The following is a 25,598-nucleotide window of genomic DNA, read 5'->3' as shown; positions in this document are numbered from 1 at the left end:
ATTCCCCTAAAAAGAATGGATGTTCTGTGTCACTGAGAATGCTTTCAGATGAAAAACCTAGCAAGTCTGAAGTGGCTGCAACAATACTGGGATTCCTGATCTCAGATAGTGAGAGGTCCACAGCTCGGGGTGGAGGGGTAGAGTTGTTCATTGGTGGTTCAATGACATCATCAGGGACCTGGGCTCTTCCCAACTCTCTGTTCTGCCACACTCAGTGCATTGGGCTTATCTCCTCATGGTCACAATGTGGTTGCCATAGCTCTCAGCATCACGTCTTCACAGGTCAAATTTCCAAAGGGCTAGAATAAATATGTTCCTACATCTTGTCCCTCTTTAAGAACAGAGGAATCTTTCCCAGAGCCCCCTGCAGACATCCCCTCATGTGTCCTGGGTTGTCTGTGTGTCTCACTTTGCACCATGGAAGGCAAGGATGTTTTCCTGCTCCTTCTCAGAGCCCCTCCAGTGTTTAGTTTGCTCAGTCTTTGCCTCTCAGGATGGCAGGGACACCCAAGTCTCAAAGAATGGGGTTTGCCGAGAATTTAGCTGAGGAGGTTGGCAGTTGGCTCTCTCCTCCTCTCGAGGCAGCCGAGGTCCCAAGCTGGGACTGTCTGTGTCCTAGACAAGGACAGGGTTAGGATGAAGCAGCTGGTGTCATCTCTACCAACAATGTGAGAAAGCCCCCAGCTCACCTGGACGGGGACATCCTGAGACAGGGTGTGCCATGGCCAAGGCAGTGGCCAGACTAACCTCTGTGAGCACTGGACCCACTGGTCCCCTGTCTTCCCCTCTCGGCTTGGTCTGGGACTCTGGGGTGCGACTGACTGGGCAGACCCCTCCTGAGGGGCATTCGCAAGTGTGTCCCTTCATCATGCACATGTCAAGACCTGTGCAGGATCAGGACTGACAGAAGATCCATTTCAAATTGGCTTAAGCTGGAAAAAGAGAGAAAAAGGGAGAGACGGGGAGAGAATGTATTATTCCTGCAACTACAAAGTCTGGAGGAAGCACTGGCTTCGTGCAGACTTGGATTTGAGGTTCATCTGATGTCATCTGGACCTGGCATCTCACCATCTCTCTGCTCTGCTATTGGCCTCATTGGCTTCATCCTGACCACTGGATGCAAGATGGATGCAGCTGCTCCAGCCTCACATCCTATCTCCCCAAGGCCCCAGCCAACCTCTCCATGGCTCTGACTGTGTGTCTGTTCCTGAGCCTATTGCTGAGCTGCCTGGTTCACACCCAGTCACGTCCCCACCCCCCATGACCCAGGGGCTGGGATTCCACCCAGTGACTTAGAGTGTGACAGTGGGGGGTGAAGCACACATATTATGGGGGACAAGGGAGAGACTGAGCAGGACCGCAGCAGACGTCCACAGCCTGAGGCAGGATGGGCAGGACTCCGGCTGGAGTTGGATTTTCAGGGGGAGGAAGGGACCTAGGGAGGGTTGCACTCCAGCTAACGTCAGTCACCGGGCACGCTGGGCTGGGTGCCGGGAGCCTCATGATGCTGGAACGGCTGCCAAGTCCCAGCCCCCCCAGGGCCAGACCCCAGATCCTGGACCAGGGCTTCCCACCGGGCGATTTCGCCCCGGGGCACATTTGGAGATGGCCGGAGGCGTTAGGGGTGGTCTCAGCCCGGGTGGGGGCCAGGCATGCTGCTAAGTACACACAGGACGACCGCCACACAGAGGATGATCCGAATTATCCAGCCCCAAAGTCCACAGGGCTGAGACTGGGAAACCCTGGTCTGGATGGATTAGACGTGGCTCAGCCAGGACTGGAGAGACCCCCAAATAAGGCAGATGCCCCAAGCGGGGCGGGGGCACAGCCCTGTCAAGGGCTCATGGGTGTGTGTGGTGTGTGTGAGTGTGGGCATGCATGTGCCCATGTGGTGTGTGTACGTGCACATGTATCCTCAAATTCAGCTCGAGGCTCAAGTTTAGACTTTTAACGTTTCCCTCACACAAAATTATTCAGAGCTCTGACACATGTCACAGCTTTAAATGTGCACCTCATGCCCCACCTTTGATTCCACCAGGAGCTGTGAATGGAAGCTTCTTAGATGTTGTGGATTGAAGCCCATGGAGCGTCTGCCGTTCTAGATGCCGTGAAGCAGTGACCAGACAAACAGGAGGCCCTGCCTGGGGGCTCCCAGCCCAGGGTAGAAAGAGCAGAAGAGCAGTCAGTGACGTGGCCGCGTGGGGGAGACGTGTGCCGAGCAAGGGAGGGCGTGCAAAGGCCCTGAGGCAGGAGCGGGCCTGGCGTGCTCCTGGAAGCACTGGGGCCACGTGGGGTCATTGAGTGAGCCAGAGGAAACAGACAAAGAGGTCAGGTCAGAGGGGGCCCAGCTCGCACATCCTAGAGACCGTGCCCTTTCTCAGCGGACGGTGAACGCATCCAGGAAGGGGGTCAAGGGAGAGGCGGGGGAGACCACAGTCAAGGCCAGGGCTTTGCCAGAGCAGGCAGGCCAGAAAGGGACCGGGTTCATCGCTAAGGGGAGCAGGTGGGGGGCAGCAGGAGGGAGGGCTCGGGGAGATGTCGTCTGGTTCTCTCCTGACCTGTACCTGTTAGCTTCAAGTTTGAACATAGAAATGTTACTCGGTCAAGTTGAAATCTTTAAAGTGTATCACGCGTCTTCCTTCAGTTTTACGGTGAACCAAAAGCCTCGGCGTGTGGGAGCGCTCTGGGTCTCCCTTCACCTCCGGAGGCTCTGGGAGGGGGCGATGGGGTCCTTCTCCCCCAGTTCCCGAGTGCCTCTGTCCCGGCCTCTGCCCCACTCCTGAGGCCCACCCTGGCTCACCAAGTTTACAAGCTCTCAGAGCCGCCCTCTTGGTGAACTCTGATTCTTTCCAATCACCATAAACGTGGTTTATTTTCTGTCGGACAGGAACGGGGCTTTCAATTACAGAGGAAAACCCTCTGGTTCCGCTTAGACCAACTTCTTCCAGGGCTGCAGCGTGGCGGTCAGTTTCGTTTCCCCCACCCCACTGAGTGCCCCCCGGGCTTCAGCTCAGGGACAGTCCCTGCAGGGTGGGGAAGACACTGAGCCCTGAAGCTGAGGCCGATTCAGGGGCAGAAGGAAACCCGGAAACACAGCACCTCCTGCCCGGAGGCGGGAAGCAGGGACATCGTGGGACAGTCCCACCCAGCGGCCACCGGAGCTTGTGCGGGTGCAAAGGCGGGACAGGAGGACTCCGGCCTAAGGTCAAGTCCAAGTGCGCTGCTGACCGGGTGCCTGGGGTCAGAGACTGTAAAGGAAAGCTCAGGGGAGGATGGTAATCGCCTTTGTCTTCAACGGGGTTTCAGGTGTGGGTTTCTTAATTCCTCACTGACGTCATACCTACCTGTGTGTGAGGGACACCCCCTTCGGTCCGCTCAATATTTATTGATTGATTTTTGATTTTTTTGCCTGCACCGCTCGGCTTGCGGGATCTTAGCTCCCCCACCAGGGATTGAACCCGGGCCACAGCAGTGAAAGCACCGAGTTCTAACCACTGGACCACCAGGGAACTCCCTCTGCTTGATATTTAACACAACCAATTTTTTTTTCAACTGAGAAGGGGATTATATTATAAGGAAAGCAGATTATTTTTATGCCAATTTATGCTGGACAAAAATGAGCCATATATATTGCACGATTTCTAATTTAAACAACCATTTGTAAGCTGCACATGTTTATGACGGGAGTGATTTGTTACGTGTACATGAACAGAATAAAGTGAGGCAGCTCATCGCCCCATGGGAGACGTGCCCACACACTCCTGCCGCACCGGACGGCCCCGGTCCTAGCCTGGCTGGGCCCTCCTGAGCCTCTGGGTCTCGTTAGGGGCTGAGCTGTGTCCCCCAACCCCAATGCACAGGTTGAAGTCCTGAGCCCAGGACCTCAGGATGTGACTGTGTGTGGAGACCGGGCCTTTACAGAGGTGACGGAGGTAAAAGGAGGCCATAGGATGGGTCCACATCCCATAGGACTGGTGTCCTTAGAAGAGGAGATGAGGACACACGCACGCAGGGACGACCACGTGAGGACACGGGAGCAGACGGCCGTCTGCAAGCCCAGGAGAGAGGCCTCAGGGGGAGCCAGCCCTGCGACACCCCGATCTCGGACTTCCCGCCTCCAGGATGTGGGACCATAAATGTCTGGGTGTTTGTTCCGCGGCCCTAGCAGAATGACGCAAGTCTGGGCTCCTGGCACCTCCCCACGGCTCCCCCCGGCCTGGTCTGAAGACACCTCCCCATCCCGGCACTCTTGACCCCATCGCCCCGTTTTGTCACTCCACAGGCCCACCCACTCTGAAGACAGATCCTGCTTCCTTGCTTCTCCCCGGTGCCCCACCGGTGGAAGCTGTGTGGGCAGGCACACCCTTGTCCTGCCGAGCCTTGCCCCCAGCCCCTGGAAGGGTGTCTCGTGCGTGCTGTATCCCCGGGAGATGGCTGTGGACGCTGGTGCCTTCTCCACGGGCAGCAGGAGTTGGCTCTTACTGGTTGGAAGCTCTTAGGACAGACCCTCATGGCCCAGTGGCCAAGCCCAAGAGGTCCATGGCCTCGTGACCCGGTCGTGGAGAGAGAGGAAGGGGGTGACGGCGCCCATGCCCCCCGAGTCCACCTGCTTCCTCCGCGCCCTGGACATGCGTGGAGGTTCCTGCTGAGGCGAGGATGCTTCACACTGAGACGGGGCCGGGGGACCCACGAGTGTCAGGACTTGGCCCTGTGTGGCAGCCCGTTCACTCGCTCTTGTTCTTTCTTCCCCTTGTCAGCAAATGCTCATGAGCCCTACTGCGTGCACAGCTCTGGGGTCTTGGGGTACGGCGGTGAAGGAGCAGCTCTTGGGGGGCCTGTGACGGGGGGTACAGAGACCCTAAAGAAGCCGCGTGAGGACGCCTGAGGATGGTGAGCTGGGGAGAAGGCATAGGAGGGCAGAGACCGGGCCTCTGGGGCGGGGGAGGGGCAGGGCACTGCAGCCCCTCCCCCAAAGGCACCTGCGAACTCGTCCTTCCGTATGCAGCTGCAGCCGCAGTCTCTCAAGATGTATTTCCTTCCTCAAGGTGGTGTTTTTCCTGTTTCACACAATTTGCAAGTTCATGAAAATTATGCATTCCAGCTTTTTTCCTCTACAGAAAAATGGAGTGAAGTTTTCTTGTCAGAAAGCATTTTTCTGAGTAATGAAATCTCCCCAGCAGCACTGCAGCCCATATCAATGCGACAGTGACGCAGGGCTCTCGTCCATCTTGAAGTCAGTCTGGCACTCAAACCCCAGCTGTGCGCAGGGGCCGGAGGGCAGCCTGGAAGGGTGGGCAGGAACACCACCTCTGCCTGAAGCTGGTGGCTCGGGTCCGGCTCTGACGCCAGCGCGCACCACGGAAGGGGGGAGTTACCCCCCAGGAGCCTCATCTTCAAAACGGAGATGTTAGGTTTCTGTTAGGGTGGCTCGGGGGGGCAGAGCGCGTGCTGCGTGCCGGGGGCCCTCAGCTGTTGCTATCACCCTGATTGGTTGTCGTCATGATTGATTATCAACTAGTATTAGTTATTATCATGATTGGTCATCGTCTGTATCAGTTTTCATCACTATTACTTATCACCATGATCCGTTGTCCTCATGATTGGTTGATACAGTTATTATCATGATTGGTCATCGTCTGTATCAGTTTTCATCACTATTACTTATCACCATGATCCGTTGTCCTCATGATTGGTTGATACAGTTATTATCAGGATTGGTCATCGTCTGTATCAGTTTTCATCATTATTACTTATCACCATGATCCGTTGTCCTCATGATTGGTTGATACAGTTATTATCATGATTGGTCATCGTCTGTATCAGTTTTCATCACTATTACTTATCACCATGATCAGTTGTCCTCATGATTGGTTGATACAGTTATTATCATGATTGGTCATCGTCTGTATCAGTTTTCATCACTATTACTTATCACCATGATCAGTTGTCCTCATGATTGGTTGATACAGTTATTATCATGATTGGTCATCGTCTGTATCAGTTTTCATCACTATTACTTATCACCATGATCAGCTGTCCTCATGATTGGTTGATATAGTTATTATCATGATTGGTCATCGTCTGTATCAGTTTTCATCACTATTACTTATCACCATGATCAGCTGTCCTCATGATTGGTTGATATAGTTATTATCATGATTGGTCATCGTCTGTATCAGTTTTCATCACTATTACTTATCACCATGATCAGCTGTCCTCATGATTGGTTGATACAGTTATTGTTTATCATGATTGGTTATCCCCAGTACTGGTTGTTTTTCTCAGACAGCTCTGGCCCACGTCCATCCTCAGCCCCCGATAACTGCAATAACCTCCCCACCTTCAAATAAAACTCTTTCTCCAGGTGTGGGATAAGAATAACTGACTATGGGCTAAGTTGTGTCCCCCAAAAGATATGTCCAAATCTACCCCCCAGGACCTCAGAATGTAACCTGATTAGGAAATGGGGTCGTAATTAGTTAAGATGAGGTCATATCTGTCTGGCGCAGGGCGGCCACTAAGCTAATGACCTTATGAGAATAGGAAGCACATGGGCACACAGGAGAAGGCTGTGATGGGAGCAAGCCCTTCCCAGTGTGGGCCCCATGGGACTCCCCGGGTCACACGCCCACAGACATGGCCCTGCCTGTAAAATCCCTGCTTCATAAAAATCTAAGGTTTTCTATTCTGCAAATACATGACCACTTTCTGTAAATGTCCTACGGGCATAACAAAAAAAATTTTCCAAGAAGGAATTAGGGGATTCGTTATGTAATTCCTTCATGGTCTTACTTTTTCAGTCTGCCCAGTCTGAAGGTGGTGCACGCTTGTAGACTTTTCTAGTAGTTTTTCCTTGTATACCCAGCTGCCAGGTCACTTTGTGATAATGGTTTATAACTAGTCTACCTCCTTCATTCTATGTGATATCTGTGCTGAATTTCTTGTTTGGGGGGGGGGGTGGTATTTGTCTGGCATCCCTTTCTCACTTGATTATATTGCCAATCTTTTTTTTAAAAAATCACTCCTGGACTTCCCTGGTGGTGCAGTGGTTAAGAATCCGCTTGCCAATGCAGGGGACATGATGGGTTCGAGTCCTGGTCCGGGAAAATCCCACATGCCGCGGAGCAACTAAGCCTGTGCGCCACAGCTACTGAGCCTGTACTTTAGAGCCCACGAGCCACAACTACTGAAGCCTGTGTGCCTAGAGCCCGTGCTCCGCAACAAGAGCAGCCACCGCAATGAGAAGCCCGCACACTGCAACGAAGAGTAGCCCCCGCTTGCCGCAACTAGAGAAAGCCCGCACGCAACAATGAAGACCCAATGCAGCCATAAATAAATAAATAAATAAATTTATGAAATAAGTTAATTAATTAATTTAAAAAATCACTCTATTTGAACTGTATTTACTGTAAACCGCGCACAGCAGAGCTGTGTGTGACTGAGTGAATGTGTGCATGTGTAAGTGTGCTTTAGTGTGTATGTATCTAACTTCATTGAAAAGCCTCTGCCATTTTAAGGAGAGAGTAAGTTTATTTGCATTTATTGTAGCAGCCAGCGTACTTGATTGGGTGCCTTCTGTCTTACTTTATTTTTTGTTCCTTTTTTCCCATTTCTCTATTTCTGAGAGCTCCCTTTGCCCCTTGTGAATGTATTCCACTGTATTATTACATTAATAGCCACTCACTGCCCTCATCCTACACCCAACATGGAATATTTTGCTTTCCCTGCCCCCCATCTTTTCCCTCCCACAACCCTACAGCCAAGATAAGCCCTTTGGAAGAAGATACTTCATCCTTCTATTTCAGCCTCGATGCTAAGGTTAGGCGGAGGCCACGATTAGGCTGTCCCACGCAGACATCTCTCCTGCTTCAACAGCCCTCGTCTGGCCCTAGTGCTCCGCCCTCCTGGGCAGCCCAGCACTGTCTACTTAGACCCCACTTCAGGGGACGGTGCCCGCCGAGTGCAGGACCCACTCAGTAGATGCCACCTGCTCCATGACCACCCAGCGCTCAGACAGAGCTGGGCATCAGGAGCTGACGTGGGCTCCAGGCTGGGGCTCTCTCCCAGACCCTCCACTGGACTACGCCGTGAGATGACCACCATTCCTTTTATCTCTCTTCCACGCCTTCCAAGGCATCAAGGAAAAATGCTCCGTGTGATCCCGGTGGGACTTTAACCCCTTACAAGTGCAAGTTCCCTGCCTTCCTGCAAGGAGACAGCAGGGTTCAGGCTCAGAGCCTTGAAGTCCAGAGCTTCCGAGACAAACGTCATCGTGCTGTTTCCCTCACTGCGCTCGGTCCTTTTCCATCTGTGGCATTGCTGTTGCTCTTCCATTGGTAGCAGGATTTAGAACTGGTCCCAGTGGGCATCCTGCGGGGGCACCAGGCTCCCACCTCCCCATCACATCCGACACTGACCACTGCCCCCAAACCCGCCTCTCCCGCAGGTGCAGACAGATGACCTACTCGGACGACCTGCCCCAGATCTCCGTGGTGTTCATCTTTGTCAATGAAGCCCTCTCGGTCATCCTGCGCTCCGTCCACAGCGTGGTCAACCTCACGCCCTCCCAGCTCCTCAAGGAGGTCATCCTGGTAGACGACAACAGTGATAATGGTGAGTGGGGCCAGCCCGGCCCCCCACGAGGGAAGCATGTCAGAGCCCTGGAGGCCAGAAGTCTGAATTCGGGCTGTGAGTAGGGCCACACTCCCTCCAGGGGCTCCAGGGGAGGGTCCTTCCTGCCCCTCCCAGCTTCTCCCGGCTGCCAGCATCCCTGGTGTCCCGGGCTTGGGGCCACATCCCTCCCACCTCTGACTCCATCTTCACAAGGCCTCTTCCCAGTGTGTCTGTGTCTCTCCTCTTCTTCTAAGAACACTTGTCCTTGGATTTAGGCCCCACCCTAATCCAGAAGGTTTTCATCTCAAGATCCTGAACTAGTTATATCCACAAAGATCCTATTTCCACTTGAGGTCTCATTCTGAGGTTCTGGGTGGGCCTGAGCTGTGGGAGGGTGCTACTCCGCTCCTCCAGCCAGAAAGGCCCCCAGAGTGCTGAGTTCTCCCATATGCTAACCGCACCTGGACACAGCTCCAGTGGGAGCCTTGCTGGTGGGGAAGCTGGGCTGGTGCTCACGGCGGAACCTGGGCCCTTAGCGTGGCCCTGCGTCAGCCTCAGTCCAGCCCAGCAGGCTGTCCACACCCAGCAGGCACCGGGGCTCCGGGCCCCTAACAGGCGTCCGGAGGTGCCCCGCCTGCCCGCGTCTGCGGTCCCCACGCCGAGGTCCTGGTGCGCTGAGCTGGGCCTGCCGGTCCCTCCTCGTCCCCAGTCTCTCCCATCACAGCAGCCTCTCCTCCTCACCGCGGGAGTCGGGGGGCGGGTGGAGGGGAGCGGGGAGAGGCCTCCCAGAGCCCTCCAGGATGGCAGAGGTGCCGCCCTTGGGCCTGAAGGAGCTCCAGCCCTGCGTGTGCTCTGTGTCTACGCCAGGGAGAGCCCCGCGTAGAGCAGGGAGCGGGTGGCTGGCGCCACCCCGCGGGGCCCTGAAGAGGGCGGGACAGAGCACGGGGAGGCTGCTCCAGGAAGCCCTGGCCGCTGCGGCTGGGGGCACCCCTGGGACCAGGGCTGCCCTCACAGGGGTGCCCACTGGAGCCTGGGATTGAGGGGGAGGGATGGGCGGTAGGCGTCTTCTGCAAGAAGCCCGCTCAGCCAAGGCGCGGGGGTACTGACCGAGGCCCAGGAGCCAGGATCGGGTTCCAGCCCTCCGCAGCCCTCCTGCTCAGCGCTGAGCCCATCCCTTATCCCCACCCCTGCCCTCACCCCCGGGACCGGCCAAGGGTGCCCCACGGGGCTCGGGGCTCCTTTCCCACGCCTGTAACTGTCCTCCGCTCTGCCCCGCCGGCTCTGCATCCCCGTCACGGCCCACGTGTCAGCTCCGCAGACAGGCCGCCCCCGCACCTGCCCAGCGGGCCGGAGAAGCTCCCGCCTCACTCAGATGCCACTCCCTTTTCCCCTTTTTCTTTTCCCTACCGGCTAAAGTCTGTTATTATTGTGGCTTATTTTGTGGCTTGCACTTTTGGCCACTGGGAGCTTCTTCACGTAGACGCCTGTGCCCTCATCAGTTTTTTAATATTTTACTGAGTTGAAATTCTCACAACATACAATTAACCATTTACAGAATAAGTGTAGAGTTCAGGGGTATTAAGTACATTCACATCATTGTGCAACTCTCACCATCATCATCTCCAGAACATTTTCACCTTCCCAAAGTGACACTCTGTCCCCATTAAACACTAACTCCCCACCACCCTCCCCCGGCCCCTGGCACCCGACACCCTGCTTTCTGTCTCTGTGGGTTTGTCTGCTCTAGGGCCCTCATGTGAGTGGAAGCACACAGGATTTGTCATTTGGCTACTGGCTTATTTCACCGAGCATCATGTCCTCAAGTTTATCCACGTAGTTACGTGAGTCAGAACCCCTCCTTTCTCAGGCTGGGTCATGTTCTGTTGTAAGGATGGACCACACTTTGTTTATCCATCCGTCTGTCCATGGACTGCCTTCCTTTTTACAGCTGAGTAACTCAGCCCCGTTTTCTCCTGTCTTTATAACACGTGCCTCTGTCTGAATCAGTCAGGCTTGATTGTTCATTGTCTCTCCCGCTGGAATGCAGCTCCACGAGGTGGGCTCTTATCTCTCCGAGGTCCCCCCAGCACCCCGAGCCCACACCCAGCAACGGTGGGTCCTCTTGAATGTTTATGAAATATGGATCCAGGGCACACAACGACCGTGGGTCTCAGTGACCTCAGGCCCTCCCGAGGTGTCACGCCCGAAACATCTCTGTGTCCCCCGCAGTGGAACTCAAGCTCAACCTGGACCAGTACGTCAGCAAGAGGTACCCGGGCCTCGTGAAAATCGTCCGAAACAGCAGGAGAGAAGGCCTGATCCGGGCTCGGCTTCAGGGCTGGAAGGTCGCCACGGCCCCTGTCGTGGGCTTCTTTGACGCCCACGTGGAGTTCAGCATGGGCTGGTAAGGGCGCGGCTGGGCCCTGGGCGGGGTCGGCGGGGTCTGCTGGCGCCTGCAGGACCCCCGCAAAGAGGATGAGCCTGGCAGGGCCGGGGGCAGCTGAGTCCAGCTCCTGAACCCAGAACCCTGTTTGTGATGCATATACATGAAGATTGATCTGTATCCCCACCTTGCCCCCAGAGGAATTTGAATTGGCCAGTCGTTCCAGCAGGTGACAGTCAAATGAGGCTGCTCATGTGACCTCAGGCCAGGGCAACACACAAGGCTGGGGGCAGTTGCTGCACGGACACGTGGTCTGTAGGGTCTCAGTTAATGGAGACCTAAGTCTAGGGCACAAGTTGGAAGCAATTTCTCATCCTTATGGAAAATTCTAGATCAAAGCGTCCGCCCATTTTCTCCCACCCATCCATGCAGGGGTGAGGTGGGCTTCTAATGAGAAACCTGGAGGCGGATGTGGCCGGGGAGCGGCAGGGGTACCTCGGTGGCTCAGGAGCACCTGCGCGGGATGATCTAGAGGTGCCCCGGGGACCGCCCCGGGGCCCGCCCCGCAGGAAGGCTGCGGCACCTGTCCTGGCTTTGTGTTTGCCCCGGGGAGGCAGGGCCCCTGCAGGTCCTCAGTACTCAGCGTGGACCCCAGACCAGCAGCATCTGCAGCCCCCGAGAGCTCGCAGGATATGCAGCTCTGTGTGACCTACGGTCTCTGGGTGGGCCCAGGGGTCTGTGCTCCGCCGCCCGGGACTCTCACGCGGCTGTGCCCGAAGGCGGCCAGTGAGGCCTTACGAGCAGTCATCTGTCCAGCAAAGTACCCACATCCAAAGGGGAGGCGGGCATCCACACGGGGCGTCAGAGCTGGGGTTGGCCCTGGTGCCTCTCTCCAGACCCTGTGGTCCCTAGGCCGGCTGTGAGCCGATGTTCCCACAGCAGGTGCCTGAGGATGTGTTGATAGAACAGCAGAATGCGCCTCAGAGTTTTCTGGAAAGCGCCCACTGGGCTCTTGGCACGTTTCCTTATTTTCCTCTCTGGTGCCTGCATCTGGGAGGCGCCACGCCCCGCCCCCGGCAGCCCTCGCTCCCGCCGGGACCTGCAGTGGACGCGAGAGGAATAAATGGCAGCAGGCGGGGCGGGCAGAGGGTGACATCCCGCGGGAAGGCTCCCGGCGCGCAGGACTGCGGCGTGACGCTCGGCCCGCCAACATGACGCGAGGGGTTGAGCCCCCGGCGGGGGGCGGGGACCTCAGTTTCCCCGTGCTGAGTGGGGATGTTAGAAAGTGGGATTGTTGCCAGGGTTACACGTGAGCCGCACCCCGCACCCGGCGGCGCCGGCTGCAGCGCACGGGCCTCAGGCAAGTGCCTAACGGGGACTGCAGACCAGGACCCCAGGGGACCACCTGTGTTGCATGAGCGGCTGGAGGGAGGGCCACCCAGTGCGTGAGTGTCCTGGGGCTGCCATAATGAATGACCAAAGGCCGGTGGCTCAAAACAACAGAAATTCATTCTCTCACAGCTCTGAGGCCGGAAGTCAAAGTCAAGGTGCGGGCAGGCCTGCACTCCCCCCGGAAGCTCTAGAGGAGGAGCCGCCCGCCTTCCCAGCTCTGGGGGCTCCAGGCACCCAGGGCTGTGGCCACGTCCCTCCATCCCCACCTCCGTCATCATGCTGCTTCTCCTCTGTGTCTGCATCTCAAACCTCCCTCTCCTTTCTCTTAGAAGGAGACGTCTTGCATTCAGGGCCCAGCCCAATCCAGGCTGATCTCATCTTGGGCTTTTTAACTGAATTACATCTGCAAAGACTCTATTTCCAAATAAGGTCCCATCCCAGGTTCCAGATGGACAAATCTTTGTGGGAAGACACCGCTCAACCCTCTCCCAGCTTCTGGGGGCTCCAGGAGTCCCTTGGTTTGTGGCCGCATCCCTCCAATCTCTACCTCCGTCTTCACACGGCTTCTCCTCTCTGTGTGACTGTGCCTCTCCTCTTCTCTCTTCTAAGTACCCTTGCCAGTGGGTTTAGGGCCCACCCAGGATGATCCCATCTCGAGATCCTTAAGTGAAACCCACAGTGGGAGGGTCTGCAGGGGGTCCACAGTGGGCGGGGAGTCTGAGCCCTGCATGGGGTAGCCTGCAGCGCCTACCAGATGAGCTGCAGGGAAAAGTCAGCCCCGGGGTGGGTGGACAGCTTGCCCTGTTTCAAGAGAAACTAAGCCTCACCGTTTTTATATCAAATCTCCCATATTATACCTTCAAACTCTGTGAAGCCTAAACTAAGACGTTCACTGAGATACTCCCTTGGGGGAAATGCGAGGGCTGCAAATGCCGTAAGGAGGTGTTCGTGGTGGATGTGCTGATCAAGTCCCACAGCGCCTGGCCGGTATCCCCAGCCGGGGGCCACGAGGGTCTGGCCTTCGCGGTCTCTCAAAGTTCTTGGTTTTCCTAACTGCTCCTGCTGGCTGGACCAGGGCTTTGGTGCCTGTAACCACCTGCTACCTCCTACACCTCCTTCTCCACTCCAGGTGAGTGGAGCCCTCTCCTTCCACGTTCCCTCCACTCTCGCCGTGGCATCTCAGTCACCGCAGGACCACGAGCTTGTTCTCAGCGCTGGTTCTGTCCCAGTACGTTGCTGACCAAGATTCAACTTCCTTCTGCTTTGAGTTCCCCTGCTGGCCCCCATTTCCCTTTCCTCTGCCACCCTCCTGAAGCGAGTCTTCTTTTCCCATGACACCTGTCACGTTCTATCATTAATGACATGTTATGGTCTGCCCCCCCCCCCAGGGTCACTCCATACTGTTGTGCAGGTTGTGCACTGCACAGCTGTACCTGGAGGCCTTTCTGTCCCTCTAATATACGTTAAACTCCCTGGAGCATTTGGAGGGCATTTGGGAGAACCACAAGTCTACCACATCAAAGTGCAACTTTAAACCCGTGTAACTTTAATTTTCACAACTGAAAACCCAGCTATCCATCTGCAAATAGCCCTTTCCTCCAGGAACTGCCTCCACAGAGATCCTGCCTTATTAGCAGACGTGGCATTTGCAGAGAGCTTTTCATTTCTGAAACACTCTGCTAACAGTAATTAATTAATCCTCCTCATGAAGCTGAAAGGCAGGTAAATACCAGGCTCTCGCTTGGAAGGACAGCGGGCCACGTGGCGAATCTTGCCAGGCAGGGTCAGAGAACTGCCCCAGCGCCCCCCCCCGGCCCCCGCTGTCCCTGCCTGAGCTTGGCCCCCTGTCCCCCTGTCCCCGTGTAGCATTCACCTCTCTGGTTGCCCCGTCAGTGGGCTGCTCACGACCACGTTGAACTCCAGCTCGGTGACGAGCCCTTGGGCAGCATCTCATCCTTGCGGTAGACAAGGCCGTCTCTGGGGCGAAGCTGCACCTGCTGGCCTCTCAGACTCCTGCAAGGAGAATCCGCAACCGACAGCCCACGTCCTCTGGTCCCTCTCCTCTCCGGCTTCATTGCCTACACTGCCCGCATCTCTCCACTCCAGCCCCCTGGCCCTCTCCCCAAGTGCACCAGCACATCCCGGGGGCTCAGTGCTGGCTGCTCCCTCTGCGTGGAACGCCCCCCCACCCCGGGCTCTCCCACCACCTGCTACATCCTACACCTCGTGGTCATCACCCAGGGCAACTTACACCGGGCACCCTATTTAAAAGTGCAATTCCAAACCACCCTTACTTACTCTCTTTTCCCACCACAACAACTAACACCTCCTAATATATTATATCATTTATTTACACATTATTGTCTGTCCCCTGACCCCCACCCAGTCAGGGCCACCACATACTGTTGTGTAGGTTGTGCACTGCACAACACTACCTGGTAGCCTTTCTGTCCCTTCAGTGTATCCTAAGTTCCTTGAGGCATGGATTTTTTCTCTTCTAGTTCGTGAATGTACTCTGGTGTGTTAAAACAGGGTGTGGCACATAACAGGTCCTCAGTTCATGCTTGTAAATGAACGTGTGGCCACCCGTGCGGGGAAGGAGGGCCGGGAAGTGGGATGAGCTGGAGGGGGAGGCCGAGCTGTGAAGGGACAGACTGAGCTGACCCACAGGGCCTCTGGAGCCAGAACGGCCCCGTAGAGGTGTCGGAGATTGGGCCCAATCCGTGTGCCCGTATCCCTGGTGTCCATCAGTCCCTAGCCACGGGCTGCCCCGGGAAGGGCGAGACCTCGGCAGGCGGGTCTGCAGCCCAGGCGACCCCGGGGCTTCCAGAGGTGAAGCCCTTGGATCCACCGTCCGCAGGCGCCATCAGACCCGGGTGTGGCCACCTCCCTGGAGGAGGCCTGGCTCCGGCCCCCCCACCTGGGGGAATGGGGCGGGGGGTCCCGGCACCCGTGCCCTTCCCCACGGGCGTGCACCGCCCCGCAGGGCCGAGCCCGCCCTCTCGCGGATCCGGGAGGACCGGCGGCGCATCGTCCTGCCGGCCATCGACAACATCAAGTACGACACGTTTGAGGTGCAGCAGTACGCCAGCGCGGCCCACGGCTACAACTGGGGGCTCTGGTGCATGTACATCATTCCGCCCCAGGACTGGCTGGACCGCGGCGACGAGGCAGCGCCCATCAGGTGAGCCGAGCCCGGGGCCCTGCGCAGGGCCTGCCCTGGGAGGAGCCGGGACAGCGTGAGGCGTGGGGCGGGGCTGCCGCAGGGGGCTGGGGGGCTGGAGGGACGGGGCGCGCTCCTCTGCAGAAAGCCGGGGCCTGGCGCCACGTGGGGAAGTAAGTGTGGTGGGATGCAGCGTCTGCCCAGATGTGCAGAGGGACAGGGTGATGTGATGGGGAAACTTGGGAGCGGCTCCAGTTTGTGACCTGAGAGATGACGAGGTCGGGCGGGGGCGGGGGCGGGGGAGAGGGAGGGAGGCAGACAGACAGACAGACAGACAGAGCTAACATCCAAAGAGAATGAGCCAGTAAAAGAGACTGAGAAAAGGAACACAGACATGGAGAGAGCAGAACAGGGGACACACCAAGGCGAGTGAGAGGGAACAAGAAAGAGAGATGAACAGAGGAAGACAGAGTCAGGGTAGGGGGCAGGGAGACCAAGAGACAAAACTGGGAAGGTGTCACGAAGCAGAGAGGAAGAGAGATGCAGAGATGGAGAGAGGGAGGGAAAGGAGACAGAGACCCAGACAGAACGAGGGAGAGACAGACACACAGACAGACAGAGGCAGAGACAGCACCACAAGAGTCAAAACACGAGCCGGGGAGCAGAGCAGAGACCTGGAGACCACAGATGCTGTGTGTGCTACAGAGACCCCAGGCGTTTCAGCAGACCCCAGAGATTGGCCTGCAAAGCTTTTATTTTATTTTGAATCGGTTCCCAAACATGAAAACGGAGAGATTTTCACATGTTAAAAATACACAACCCAGGGACTTCCCTTGTGGCGCAGTGGTTAAGACTCCACACTCCCAGTGCAGGGGGCCCAAGTTCGATCCCTGGTCAGGGAACTAGATCCCACATGCGTACCACAACTAAGAGATTGCATGCCACAACTAAGGAGCCCGCCTGATGCAACTAAGACCCGGCACAGCCAAATAAATAAATAAATAAAATATTAAAAAATAATACACAACCCAGGGCTTCCCTGGTGGCACAGTGGTTGGGAATCCACCTGCCAATGGGTTTGAGCCCTGGTCCGGGAAGATCCCACATGCTGCAGAGCAACGAAGCCCGTGTGCCACAACTGCTGAGCCTGCGCGTCTGGAGCCCACGAGCCACAACTACTGAAGCCCACGTGCCACAACTACTGAAGCCCGTACGCCTAGAGCCTGTGCTCCGCAACAAGAGAAGCCACCGCAATGAGAAGCCACCGCAATGAGAAGCCCTCACACTGCAACGAAGAGTAGCCCCCGCTCGCTGCAACTAGAGAAGAAAGCCCATGTGCAGCAATGAAGACCCAATGCAGCCAAAAATAAATAAATAAATAAAAGAAATTTTTTTAAAACCCCACAACCCAGCATCTTTATAAAAATGGGAAGGTGCACATTCTCACAAGGCAGCAGTCCCTGGGGCTGAGAAGCAGTCCCCTGTCTAAACAGGGCGATGGTCTCCAGTTCCCGAAATCCCCACCACTCCCCATTGTCTCCCTGACGCTCTGCCTTCCTACCTGCGCTGTCATTTCTTGCATCTGGCTTGCTTTGTTTGTTTCCATCACCGACTGAGCTTCTGTAGTTTGCAGCCCTTCCTTCCACTTCCCTAGTCTGCTGAGCCCCTGGGAAATCTATGTTTCAAAATCTAGTGGGGCTACCACTTTCTCCTGGGGGCCCAGCAGGATGGAGGTATTTTTTTCCTGGAGTGAATGTGCATCTGCAGGATCTGCTGACCCCTTGGAGCCTTGGCCAGGTCTCCCCCTGTAGAGGTTTGGATTTTAGGGCCTCGGGCTGGGACTCCTCCTGCCTCATCTGTACAAACTGATGTGTCCCTGCTGAAACAAGCCACTCTGCCCGCAAGCGACCAAGACCATCCCTCATTGCGCCTTTGAAAGCTCTCTCCTCCCCTAGGAGTGTCTTACGGGGGCTTCCGGGCACCTACGCTCCATTAGCAAAGAGCCGTCCAGCGAGAAATTAAGTCTCAAGCAGCCTGGAGCCCCGAGCTGCAGGAAGGCTGCTCTGGCCAGACTGTGTGTTGTCCCAAACTTCGCTCCTTATTAGCATCACCTGGAGAGCACCTGAAAACCCTGATGCCCAAAACCCAAATAAAAAATGGGCGAAGGCCTTGCACAGACACTGCATACAAGAAGGTAGACAAAATGCTAGCACACTCACAGAAAAACGCCCACCGCGGAGTCGCACAGTGTCCCAGTGAGGCGCCCTGCACTCCTGCTGGAATGGACAGACACACCAGTGGCAGCGGGGCTGGTGACACGGAGTCGCCGGAACTCTCAGCGCGGCCGGTGGGAGAAGGCATCGGCAAGACCACTTCGTAAAACTGGCAGTTTCTCATAGAGGTAAAAACACTTCCTGTATGACCAGCCGCTCTGCCCCAGGTATTTTTCCAAAAGAAATGAAAACACACGTCTACAAAAGACAGACGCGAATGTTTGTGGTGGCAGCTTTATTCACAATAGTCCCAAATTGGACCCAAATGTCCACCAACAGGCGAGTAGATGAAACGAAGCATAACCTATCTATGTAACGGGAGACTTCTCAGAGCTAAAAGGGAATAAACGGTTATGCCCATAACAGTGCGGGTGAAACGCAAAATGGCGAAACAGAGGCAAAAGAGCCAGATACAAAGGAGCACGTAGTGTGTGACCTGATGCCCAGAGAAGCCCAGAGAACGCAGTCACCTGGTGGAGGGCCGAGGAGCCCGGGATGGGCGCGTTCTCCGTCTGGACTGCGTCAGGGTCACCCGGCGTTCCCCCCGTCAGACCACTCGGACCACATGCTTTCAAGGGCTGTGCCCTGTTGTGTGTAAATTTACCTTTGCTGAGTTGATTTTTAAAATGAATTTCAAAACATACAAAAAAGTAAAAATTCCAATGCCCAAGCTGCTTACCATGCCAGTTAAATTAGCAGCTCTGAGCCGGGACCAGGAGGGTTCCAGCCACAGAGAAGGGCGCCAGCTAATGTGAGCTGAAGCGGCTCTGGGGAGGAACCAGCAGGAAAGCCAGACGGCTCCCCGACACTGCGGACGGGCGTCCCTCCACCTCAGTCAGTCCCCGGAACAGAGGTGGCAATGGCTGAACTTGGGCCGCAAACCCCTGCCCCCCTCTTTCCTGGAAGCAGATGGGAGAAGGGGTCCGCCAATGGCCCGCTGACCTTCACAGAGGGGAAGGTCTGGGGACTCTCCGTCCCACAGGGAGTACGTGCAAGGAGAGAGGCGGTCTCCCTAAAAGATGTTGGGGTGTTTATAAGAAGGCTGAGATGGAAGGCTGGGTGCAGCAGACAGCCGTGTCCACGTCCTGACCCCCAGAGCCCATGAATGCGACCTCATTGGGAAAAGGATCTTTGCAGATGTAATTAGGATCTTGTGATGGGGAGATTACCTTGGATCACCCGGCTGGGCCCTGAATGCCGTCATGAGTGTCCTTAGGAGAGACACACACAGAAGAGGAAAGGCCACGCCACTCTGTAGTCAGAGACGGGAGGGATGCAGCCAGAAGCCAAGGGACACCTGGGGCCACCAGGAGCTGGAAGAGGCAGGAAGGACCCTCCCCTGGAGCTTCCAGAGAGAGCGCGGCCCTGTCCGACACACCTTGACCTCAGACTTCTGGCCTCAAGAGCTGTGAGAGGACAGATATCTCTTGTCTGAAATCCCAGTTTATGGTACTTCTTTTCGCAGCCGTGGGAAATGAACACGCTGGGTAAACCAAAAATGGCCAATGTCCAGAACAGGCCCTCTGCAGAGCCCTGCTCCAAGATTGGAGGGTCCTAAGCCTTGCTGGGCATCTGCCAGGAGGGTGTCCCCGTGGGGATGGAGCAGACACACAGCCATGCTGAGATGAGACCACGGTGGCAGTTTGGGGCCGATGCTGCGTGTGACAATCACAAACATTCCGCGGCTCCACGCGGAGCCACCATCACAGCCGGTCCCCGAACTGCGTCCTCAACGCGCATGAGTGCAGCCCGCGGGGAAGCAGAGTCCTGACAAGGGCCTCTCAAGGCTGCCTGCGGGGCTGATGGCCAGCTGGCCCGTGTGATGGCTTTAACCACGCCCAGCCAAGGCTCCCTGGAAATCAGACGTGGTGTGTCCCTCGGGGAAGAGAGGAAGCCGACCGGCGCCTCCCCAGACCCCACCTGGCCCTCAGCAGCCTCCATGCCGGGACTCCCTGCCCTGCCTGTGATGCTTCAGGACGGCCCCCCAGACCCCCGGCCCCTCTTCTTGAGGAGAGAAGAAGTCACTCTGAATCTCCCATCTCAGTGTGCACGGCACCCAGGGAGCCAAGAGTGGCGTAACCGCGTCCTTCAAGTTCTAGAAAAGGCCGCCTCTGAGTTACAGCGTGTTGCCTTGATTGTACCATGTATGTTTTGAAATTGGAACCAATGTTTACACTTAAGAGATTTCACATGAAATTGATATCTATTCTCTGAAAAATAGAAGATTCTGGAAAACCCAGGCCCCCATTCCTACCTGGTGACCATCCACTGGAGCTGAGTTGCTAGTGACCCCCCGGGAGGGGCAGCGCCGCAGTCCCCACTGCTCCCAGCAGCCTGCTTCACACGCCCCTCGGGCTGGAGGGTCCGGAGTAACAGGACCCCAGGGGCAGCCTCGAGGCCCTCTGCGTCCAAGGTTGTTATCCAGCGGACGGCCCTCCTCGCCCCCTTCTCACAACCTCCCCGCCACAGCAGAGCCCTCAGGAGAAGCCCTGGCGCCCCAGTGCCTGCAGAAAAGGCTCCTGGCCACCCTCTGATGGAGCCCCTCACCCTGCACTTCCCGAGACCCTGACCCCAGGCTGGGAAACTGCATCCCCGGGGACAGCGCGGGCCTGGAAGGGTCTCTCCTGAAAACCGCTCTGGGATTTCTCGTTTCCCTCCGACCTGGGCGCGGAGCCGCTGCCTTTCTCCTGAAGGACGCAGCTCGCACACCCGCCCTGGAGCAGCCATGGGAACAGGCTGGCGTGTGAAGATCTCCTTTAGGAAATTTCCCTACCATTCATTATCCTTGAAGCTCAAGGAAGAAAAAAGAGTGAAAAGAAGGCTTGGATTGCTGGAGGGAAATATCTCAGTCTTGACAGAAGGAGAAAGACGGCTTCCCCTGCGCGTGGAAAGGGGAGGGAGGGGCCTGCGGGCCCGGTGTGGGCCCAGGGGTCCTGCATGCTGGGGGCGGCTGGCCGCACGCGTGAACTTCAACTTGTCATTGAAACGGAGCTATTTCCCGGGTCTGAAGGAGGTCAAAATGGGACCCGTGACCAGTGGCGTGTTTGTCCCCGTCTCCGCGTGGCTCGGAGCTGCTAGCGGGGCGCGGGTGCGGAGCATCTTGGCTGTGTCGTATGGACCCCCGCCTCGGGGAGGGCCGTGCAGCCCCTTGGCGCACGCGGCTCGCATCTTCCAGGGGCCGTGGAGCTCGTGCGAGGGTTCGCACCCCGACCCCCGGAGGGGAGCTCAGTGTGTCTGGTGGACGCGGAGCGACCGTGGGTGCAAGCCCAGTGGGGCCAGAGGAGCCCGGAGGAAAGGGGGATGCTCTGGGGGTGGCAGAGGGGCCCCCCAGCACCCAGTCCCCCCCACCAAGCAGGGGAGCGTGGAACGCGGCCCCAAGTAACACACGCACACTCACACACACATGCACAAAGTCACACACAGATGCACACACGTGCATAGAGGTGCACACACAGATACAAATGCAAGCATACAGACACGTGTACACACTCACACACCCACAACCACACATAGACCCGCCCACCCAGACACACACGCACACACACACACGCGCAAGACCACACATAGACCCGCGTGCACACACACACTCACACGTAATTGCTTCTCTGGTCACGGTGGTAGGATAGTGACATTTTCCTTGCTGACTTGTCACCCTCTTCTGAGGGTCACTTCCCGTGGTGCTGGGGGGTCTTGGTAAGCACCTCACCTGCTGGGTAAGTAACAGTCCATCAAAGGGAGGGCTCGAAATTCATTCGACCGTCTACAGTGATGGACTCTAAGTTGATTTCCCTTTGGCCACTATAACTCACGCTGCAGTGCACAGCTTTGTGCGAATACCTTTTGGATTAGTCTCCTGGGATAAGTGCCAGCTGTGGAATCAGGGGATAAAATAATAACAGCAAGCGGTTCCCAGGCTCCAGACACTCCTCTATGCAGTTTTCATCCGCACAGCAGCCTGTGGAGGAGGCACCATCCTGCCTCTCATGTTACGGGCGGGGAAGCTGAGCACAGAGCAGCTGAGTGGCTTGCCCGAGGTCACACAGCCGGTGCGCACCGAGCCAGGTCGTCAGTGCATCACTGCACAAGTATTGTTGGCTCCCTATTCATAGCTCTGGACTTTTCCAAGACAGTTGAGCCAACCCACACCAGTTCCTCCACAAACTCGCCACCAGTGCGTGTGACCCCTGCACCCGGTTCGGCAGCGAGTCGGCAAGATTCTGCACATGCCTTCCCTGTGCCTGTGCTGATTGCCTGGCCATGCCCTGCCTGCAAGCACGTGTTCTTCCTCAAGACGCCAAGAGCAGATGACTCTCTTGTCCCTTGTCACTCTCCTGAAGGCTGAAGGACCCATTTGTGATCTTAATTTTATCTGCTCCCATTTATACAGAACTCCAGAATTCCATGGACTCGAGGATGTGTATTGTCTATGTGTGGGTGTCTGGGTGTGTCTCTGTGTGTGCATGTGTTGTATGTGTATCTGTGTGTGTGTTCACTGCAGGTGTGGGCCTGTGTTTATGTGTGCGGGGGGTGCACATGTGTGTTTCTCTGGGTGTTATGTGTGTATATATATGTGTGTCTGCATGTACCTGTGTGCATTTGGGTGTGTACGTGTAGGTCTGTGTGTATGTGTATCTATCTGTGGGTACGTTTGTGGGACCATGTACGTGTATTACATGTGTCTGTATATCTGTACATCTGTTTGTTGGGTGTGTGTCTGTCCTTGTAGGGGGTGTGTTGCGTGTGTGTCTACATGTGTCCGTGTGTGCCTGTATGTCTGTTGCATGTGTGTATTTGTGCATGCGTGTGTGCTGTGTGTATCCATGCATCTGTGTGTATCCGCATGTCTGTTGCCTTTACAAGGCAGGAGCCCAGGTGAGGACCCTTTGCAGAGATGCTGCTTGCTATATCCCGGCACGCTGCACTTCAGCCCCGATAGAAGGATGCCCCCAGGACGACAAGTCTCCCCCTGCCCGGCCGAACCCCTCGGCCCTGGCTGTTTTCTGTAAACACAGCAAGAATTTCTCATGCAAATAAATTCAGTGCCAGCTGATTCTGCTTCCATCGCCTTCTGAGTTTAAGTTTACTTTGGAACTCTGAGCAGTAATAAAAAAGTTATTACTAGCTACAACAGACTTGGCAGGGATTTGGTATTAAATTCACCAGAGATCACCTGAGAGTTTTGTGTCGTTAAGAAAATGAGAGAAATGTCTGTCTTCGTTGGCGAACTATAACTTAACCGGTCAAACGCTCGCTATTACACATCACAGATGACATTAAAATTTCGTTGCTGTTAGATTTTGTGACTCAAATGTCATGACTGAACAAATTGGATCTTTTTACAGATAAAAGGATAATCGCCTTTGAATGCCTCTGTTATTCTTGGACAACTCATGGGCATTTGCTTCTGAGGTCCTAGTCACATTTAAAAGAAATGCTTCTTTTAAATTGTGATTGAGAACAATTTATCATGGTGTTTTCATGGGTGACTTCATACCTGTGGGAGCAGCGGGAGGGCACAGCAGGGGGAACGGAGGAGGAAACAGCCCTAGCCTTCAGCCTTGCCAGGACCACCGGGGCCTTCGGGGACAATGGGGAGCCTTTTTGTTTTTTTTTTTTAATTTATTTGTTTTATTTATTTATTTTTGGCTGCATTGGATCTTCTTTGCGGTGCGCGGGCTTCTCACTGCGGTGGCTTCTCTTGTTGCAGAGCACAGGCTGTAGGCACGCGGACTTCAGTAGTTGTGGCTCGTGGGCTCTAGAGCGCGGGCTCGGTAGTTGTGGTGCACGGGCTTAGTTGCTCCGCGGCATGTGGGATCTTCCCGGAGCAGGGATCGAACCCTTGTCCCCTGCATTGGCAGGCGGATTCTTAACCGCTGCGCCACCAGGGAGGCCCCAGTGGGGAGCCTTTACTAGTCCTCTCAGAGCTCGGAAGAAACTAAGCCCTCAGCCTACAAGGGAGGTGTCTTTGTTTTGAGGGAAACATGTCCTTCAAAAGCTTGGAAGTTCCTGCTTTCTTACAAAACAGAGACTGTGCCTACTTCTTGCTAGCAAGATATTTTTCCGTTCTCTTTCCTTTCTCTTTTTTATCCCCTCCAGCTAATAGGCACTCAGTATATCCTGCATTCATGATGTGACTGTATCATAAATGAATGAATAAGTCAGCAAATGTGCAGTTCTGTTCACAGTGACACCGTCCACTTGTCTCTGCCACTCTGTCTCACCATGTCCTGCGTTGATCACCGCTGCTCCATGAGACCAGTGGAGGTCTCAACACCGATAGATTGTTAATGCATTTTAGAAAAAACTATAACCAGCACATTGACACATGACTTTACAGATACAATTGCTCGGGACAAGGCAAGATTTACTGACATTTTAAAAATATGTAGCTGTAAATAGAATTATTACAGGAATAATAGTACAGTTGGCAGTCTTTTGCAGACAGCTGCACAGGTTGTGTACTGTACAACTTCAAGGTGTGTCATTCAGAGAGAGTCTGATATTGAGGAGGTTCTGTAAAGTTGAGCAGTGCACAGCCTGTGCAACTGCCCATTACAGACCTGACTACTGATACACAGATAAAATAACGAAGGAGGTAGGCAAGTGACTGCTGGTCAGGGCAACTAAACAACTCATTGGGTAAACAGATTTTTAAAAATTTACACTAAGTTGCCTGAATTGAATACTGGTTTTTGTCATCTCTGAGGGATGCCAAGACAAGTCCTAGGCAGCCCTGCCTGTGTCCCAAGCCCTGGGCACAGTGACCAAGCGGAGGCGAGGCGCGCAGGGATGAGGTGTGAGGACTTGGAGAGAGGATGGTGAGCCCACCCAGGCTGTGGGGGTCCGGGGCCACACACCAGCAACCAGCTCACGCACTGTCTGCTTCCCTGCAGAACCCCGGCCATGATCGGCTGCTCCTTCGTGGTGGACCGGGAGTACTTCGGGGACATCGGCCTGCTGGACCCAGGCATGGAGGTGTATGGTGGGGAGAACATCGAGCTGGGCATGAGGGTAAGTGTCACTGCCTGGCCACCAAGGCCTCTTGAGGGGACCATCTGCCGAGCAGACCTGTTGGCCTGGCTGGTCCGTGAGCTGCATGTTACCAGTAAGGGGGACGTAAGGCCCCGAAACTTAGGTCAGTGTAAGAAACCTCGATGGCAACGGGACTGGGAAACATTATGAATATGGTAACAAGAGATTGTGTTTTGGATGTGACTTTATTTCTCAAGCCACGCGTTCTGTTGCATTACACTAAAGTGGGGGCCGGTGGGGTTGGGTTGGAAATTGTAAAAGCTGGTCCTCGGCTTGGGGAGTTTGTGCGATGGCAACGAGGAGACCCACCCTGTTTCGTGGGCTTGTCTTGGTGGATGTGTGGAAAGCAGGGTACAGATGGGGGTTATGAGCATCCGAATTCCCCACGGCTGCTCCTGGGGGGGGGGCAGCTTGTAGAGAAGGCTCCAGAGAGGACGTTTTCTCCTAGGAATTTTATGATTCCAGGTCTTATGCTCAAAGCTTTAGTCCATTTTGAGTTAATTTTTCTGTATGGTGTAAGATAGTGGTCCAGTTTTACTCTTTAGCATGGAGCTGTCTGGTTTTCCCAGCACCATTTATTGAGGAGACTATCTTTTCCTCATTGTATATTCTTGGCTCCTTTGTTGTAAATTAATCGACAATGTGTGCATGGGTTTATTTCTGGGTTCTGTATTCTGTTCCACTGATCTATGGAATGTTTTTATGCCAATGCCATATGTTTTGATTCTTGTAGCTTTGCAAC

General features: G+C 55.3%; 1 protein-coding gene across 1 annotated transcript in view; it reads left to right on the top strand.

Annotated features, from left to right (window-relative positions):
- Positions 1 to 25,598, top strand: part of GALNT9 (polypeptide N-acetylgalactosaminyltransferase 9) — a 99,861-nt gene that overhangs the window by 34,526 nt on the left and 39,737 nt on the right. Inside the window, exons 3-6 of the mRNA XM_082417189.1 lie at positions 8,447 to 8,613; positions 10,843 to 11,017; positions 15,375 to 15,572; positions 24,718 to 24,835. Coding sequence (XP_082273315.1) covers positions 8,447 to 8,613; positions 10,843 to 11,017; positions 15,375 to 15,572; positions 24,718 to 24,835 — 658 coding nt within the window. The remainder of the gene's footprint in view (positions 1 to 8,446; positions 8,614 to 10,842; positions 11,018 to 15,374; positions 15,573 to 24,717; positions 24,836 to 25,598) is intronic.

Source organism: Balaenoptera physalus (assembly GCF_965194825.1).
Source record: "Balaenoptera physalus genome assembly, chromosome: 12".
Classification (NCBI taxonomy): Eukaryota; Metazoa; Chordata; class Mammalia; order Artiodactyla; family Balaenopteridae; genus Balaenoptera; species Balaenoptera physalus.
Note: the sequence above shows the minus strand (reverse complement) of the source record. Positions and strands in the feature narration are given on the sequence as shown.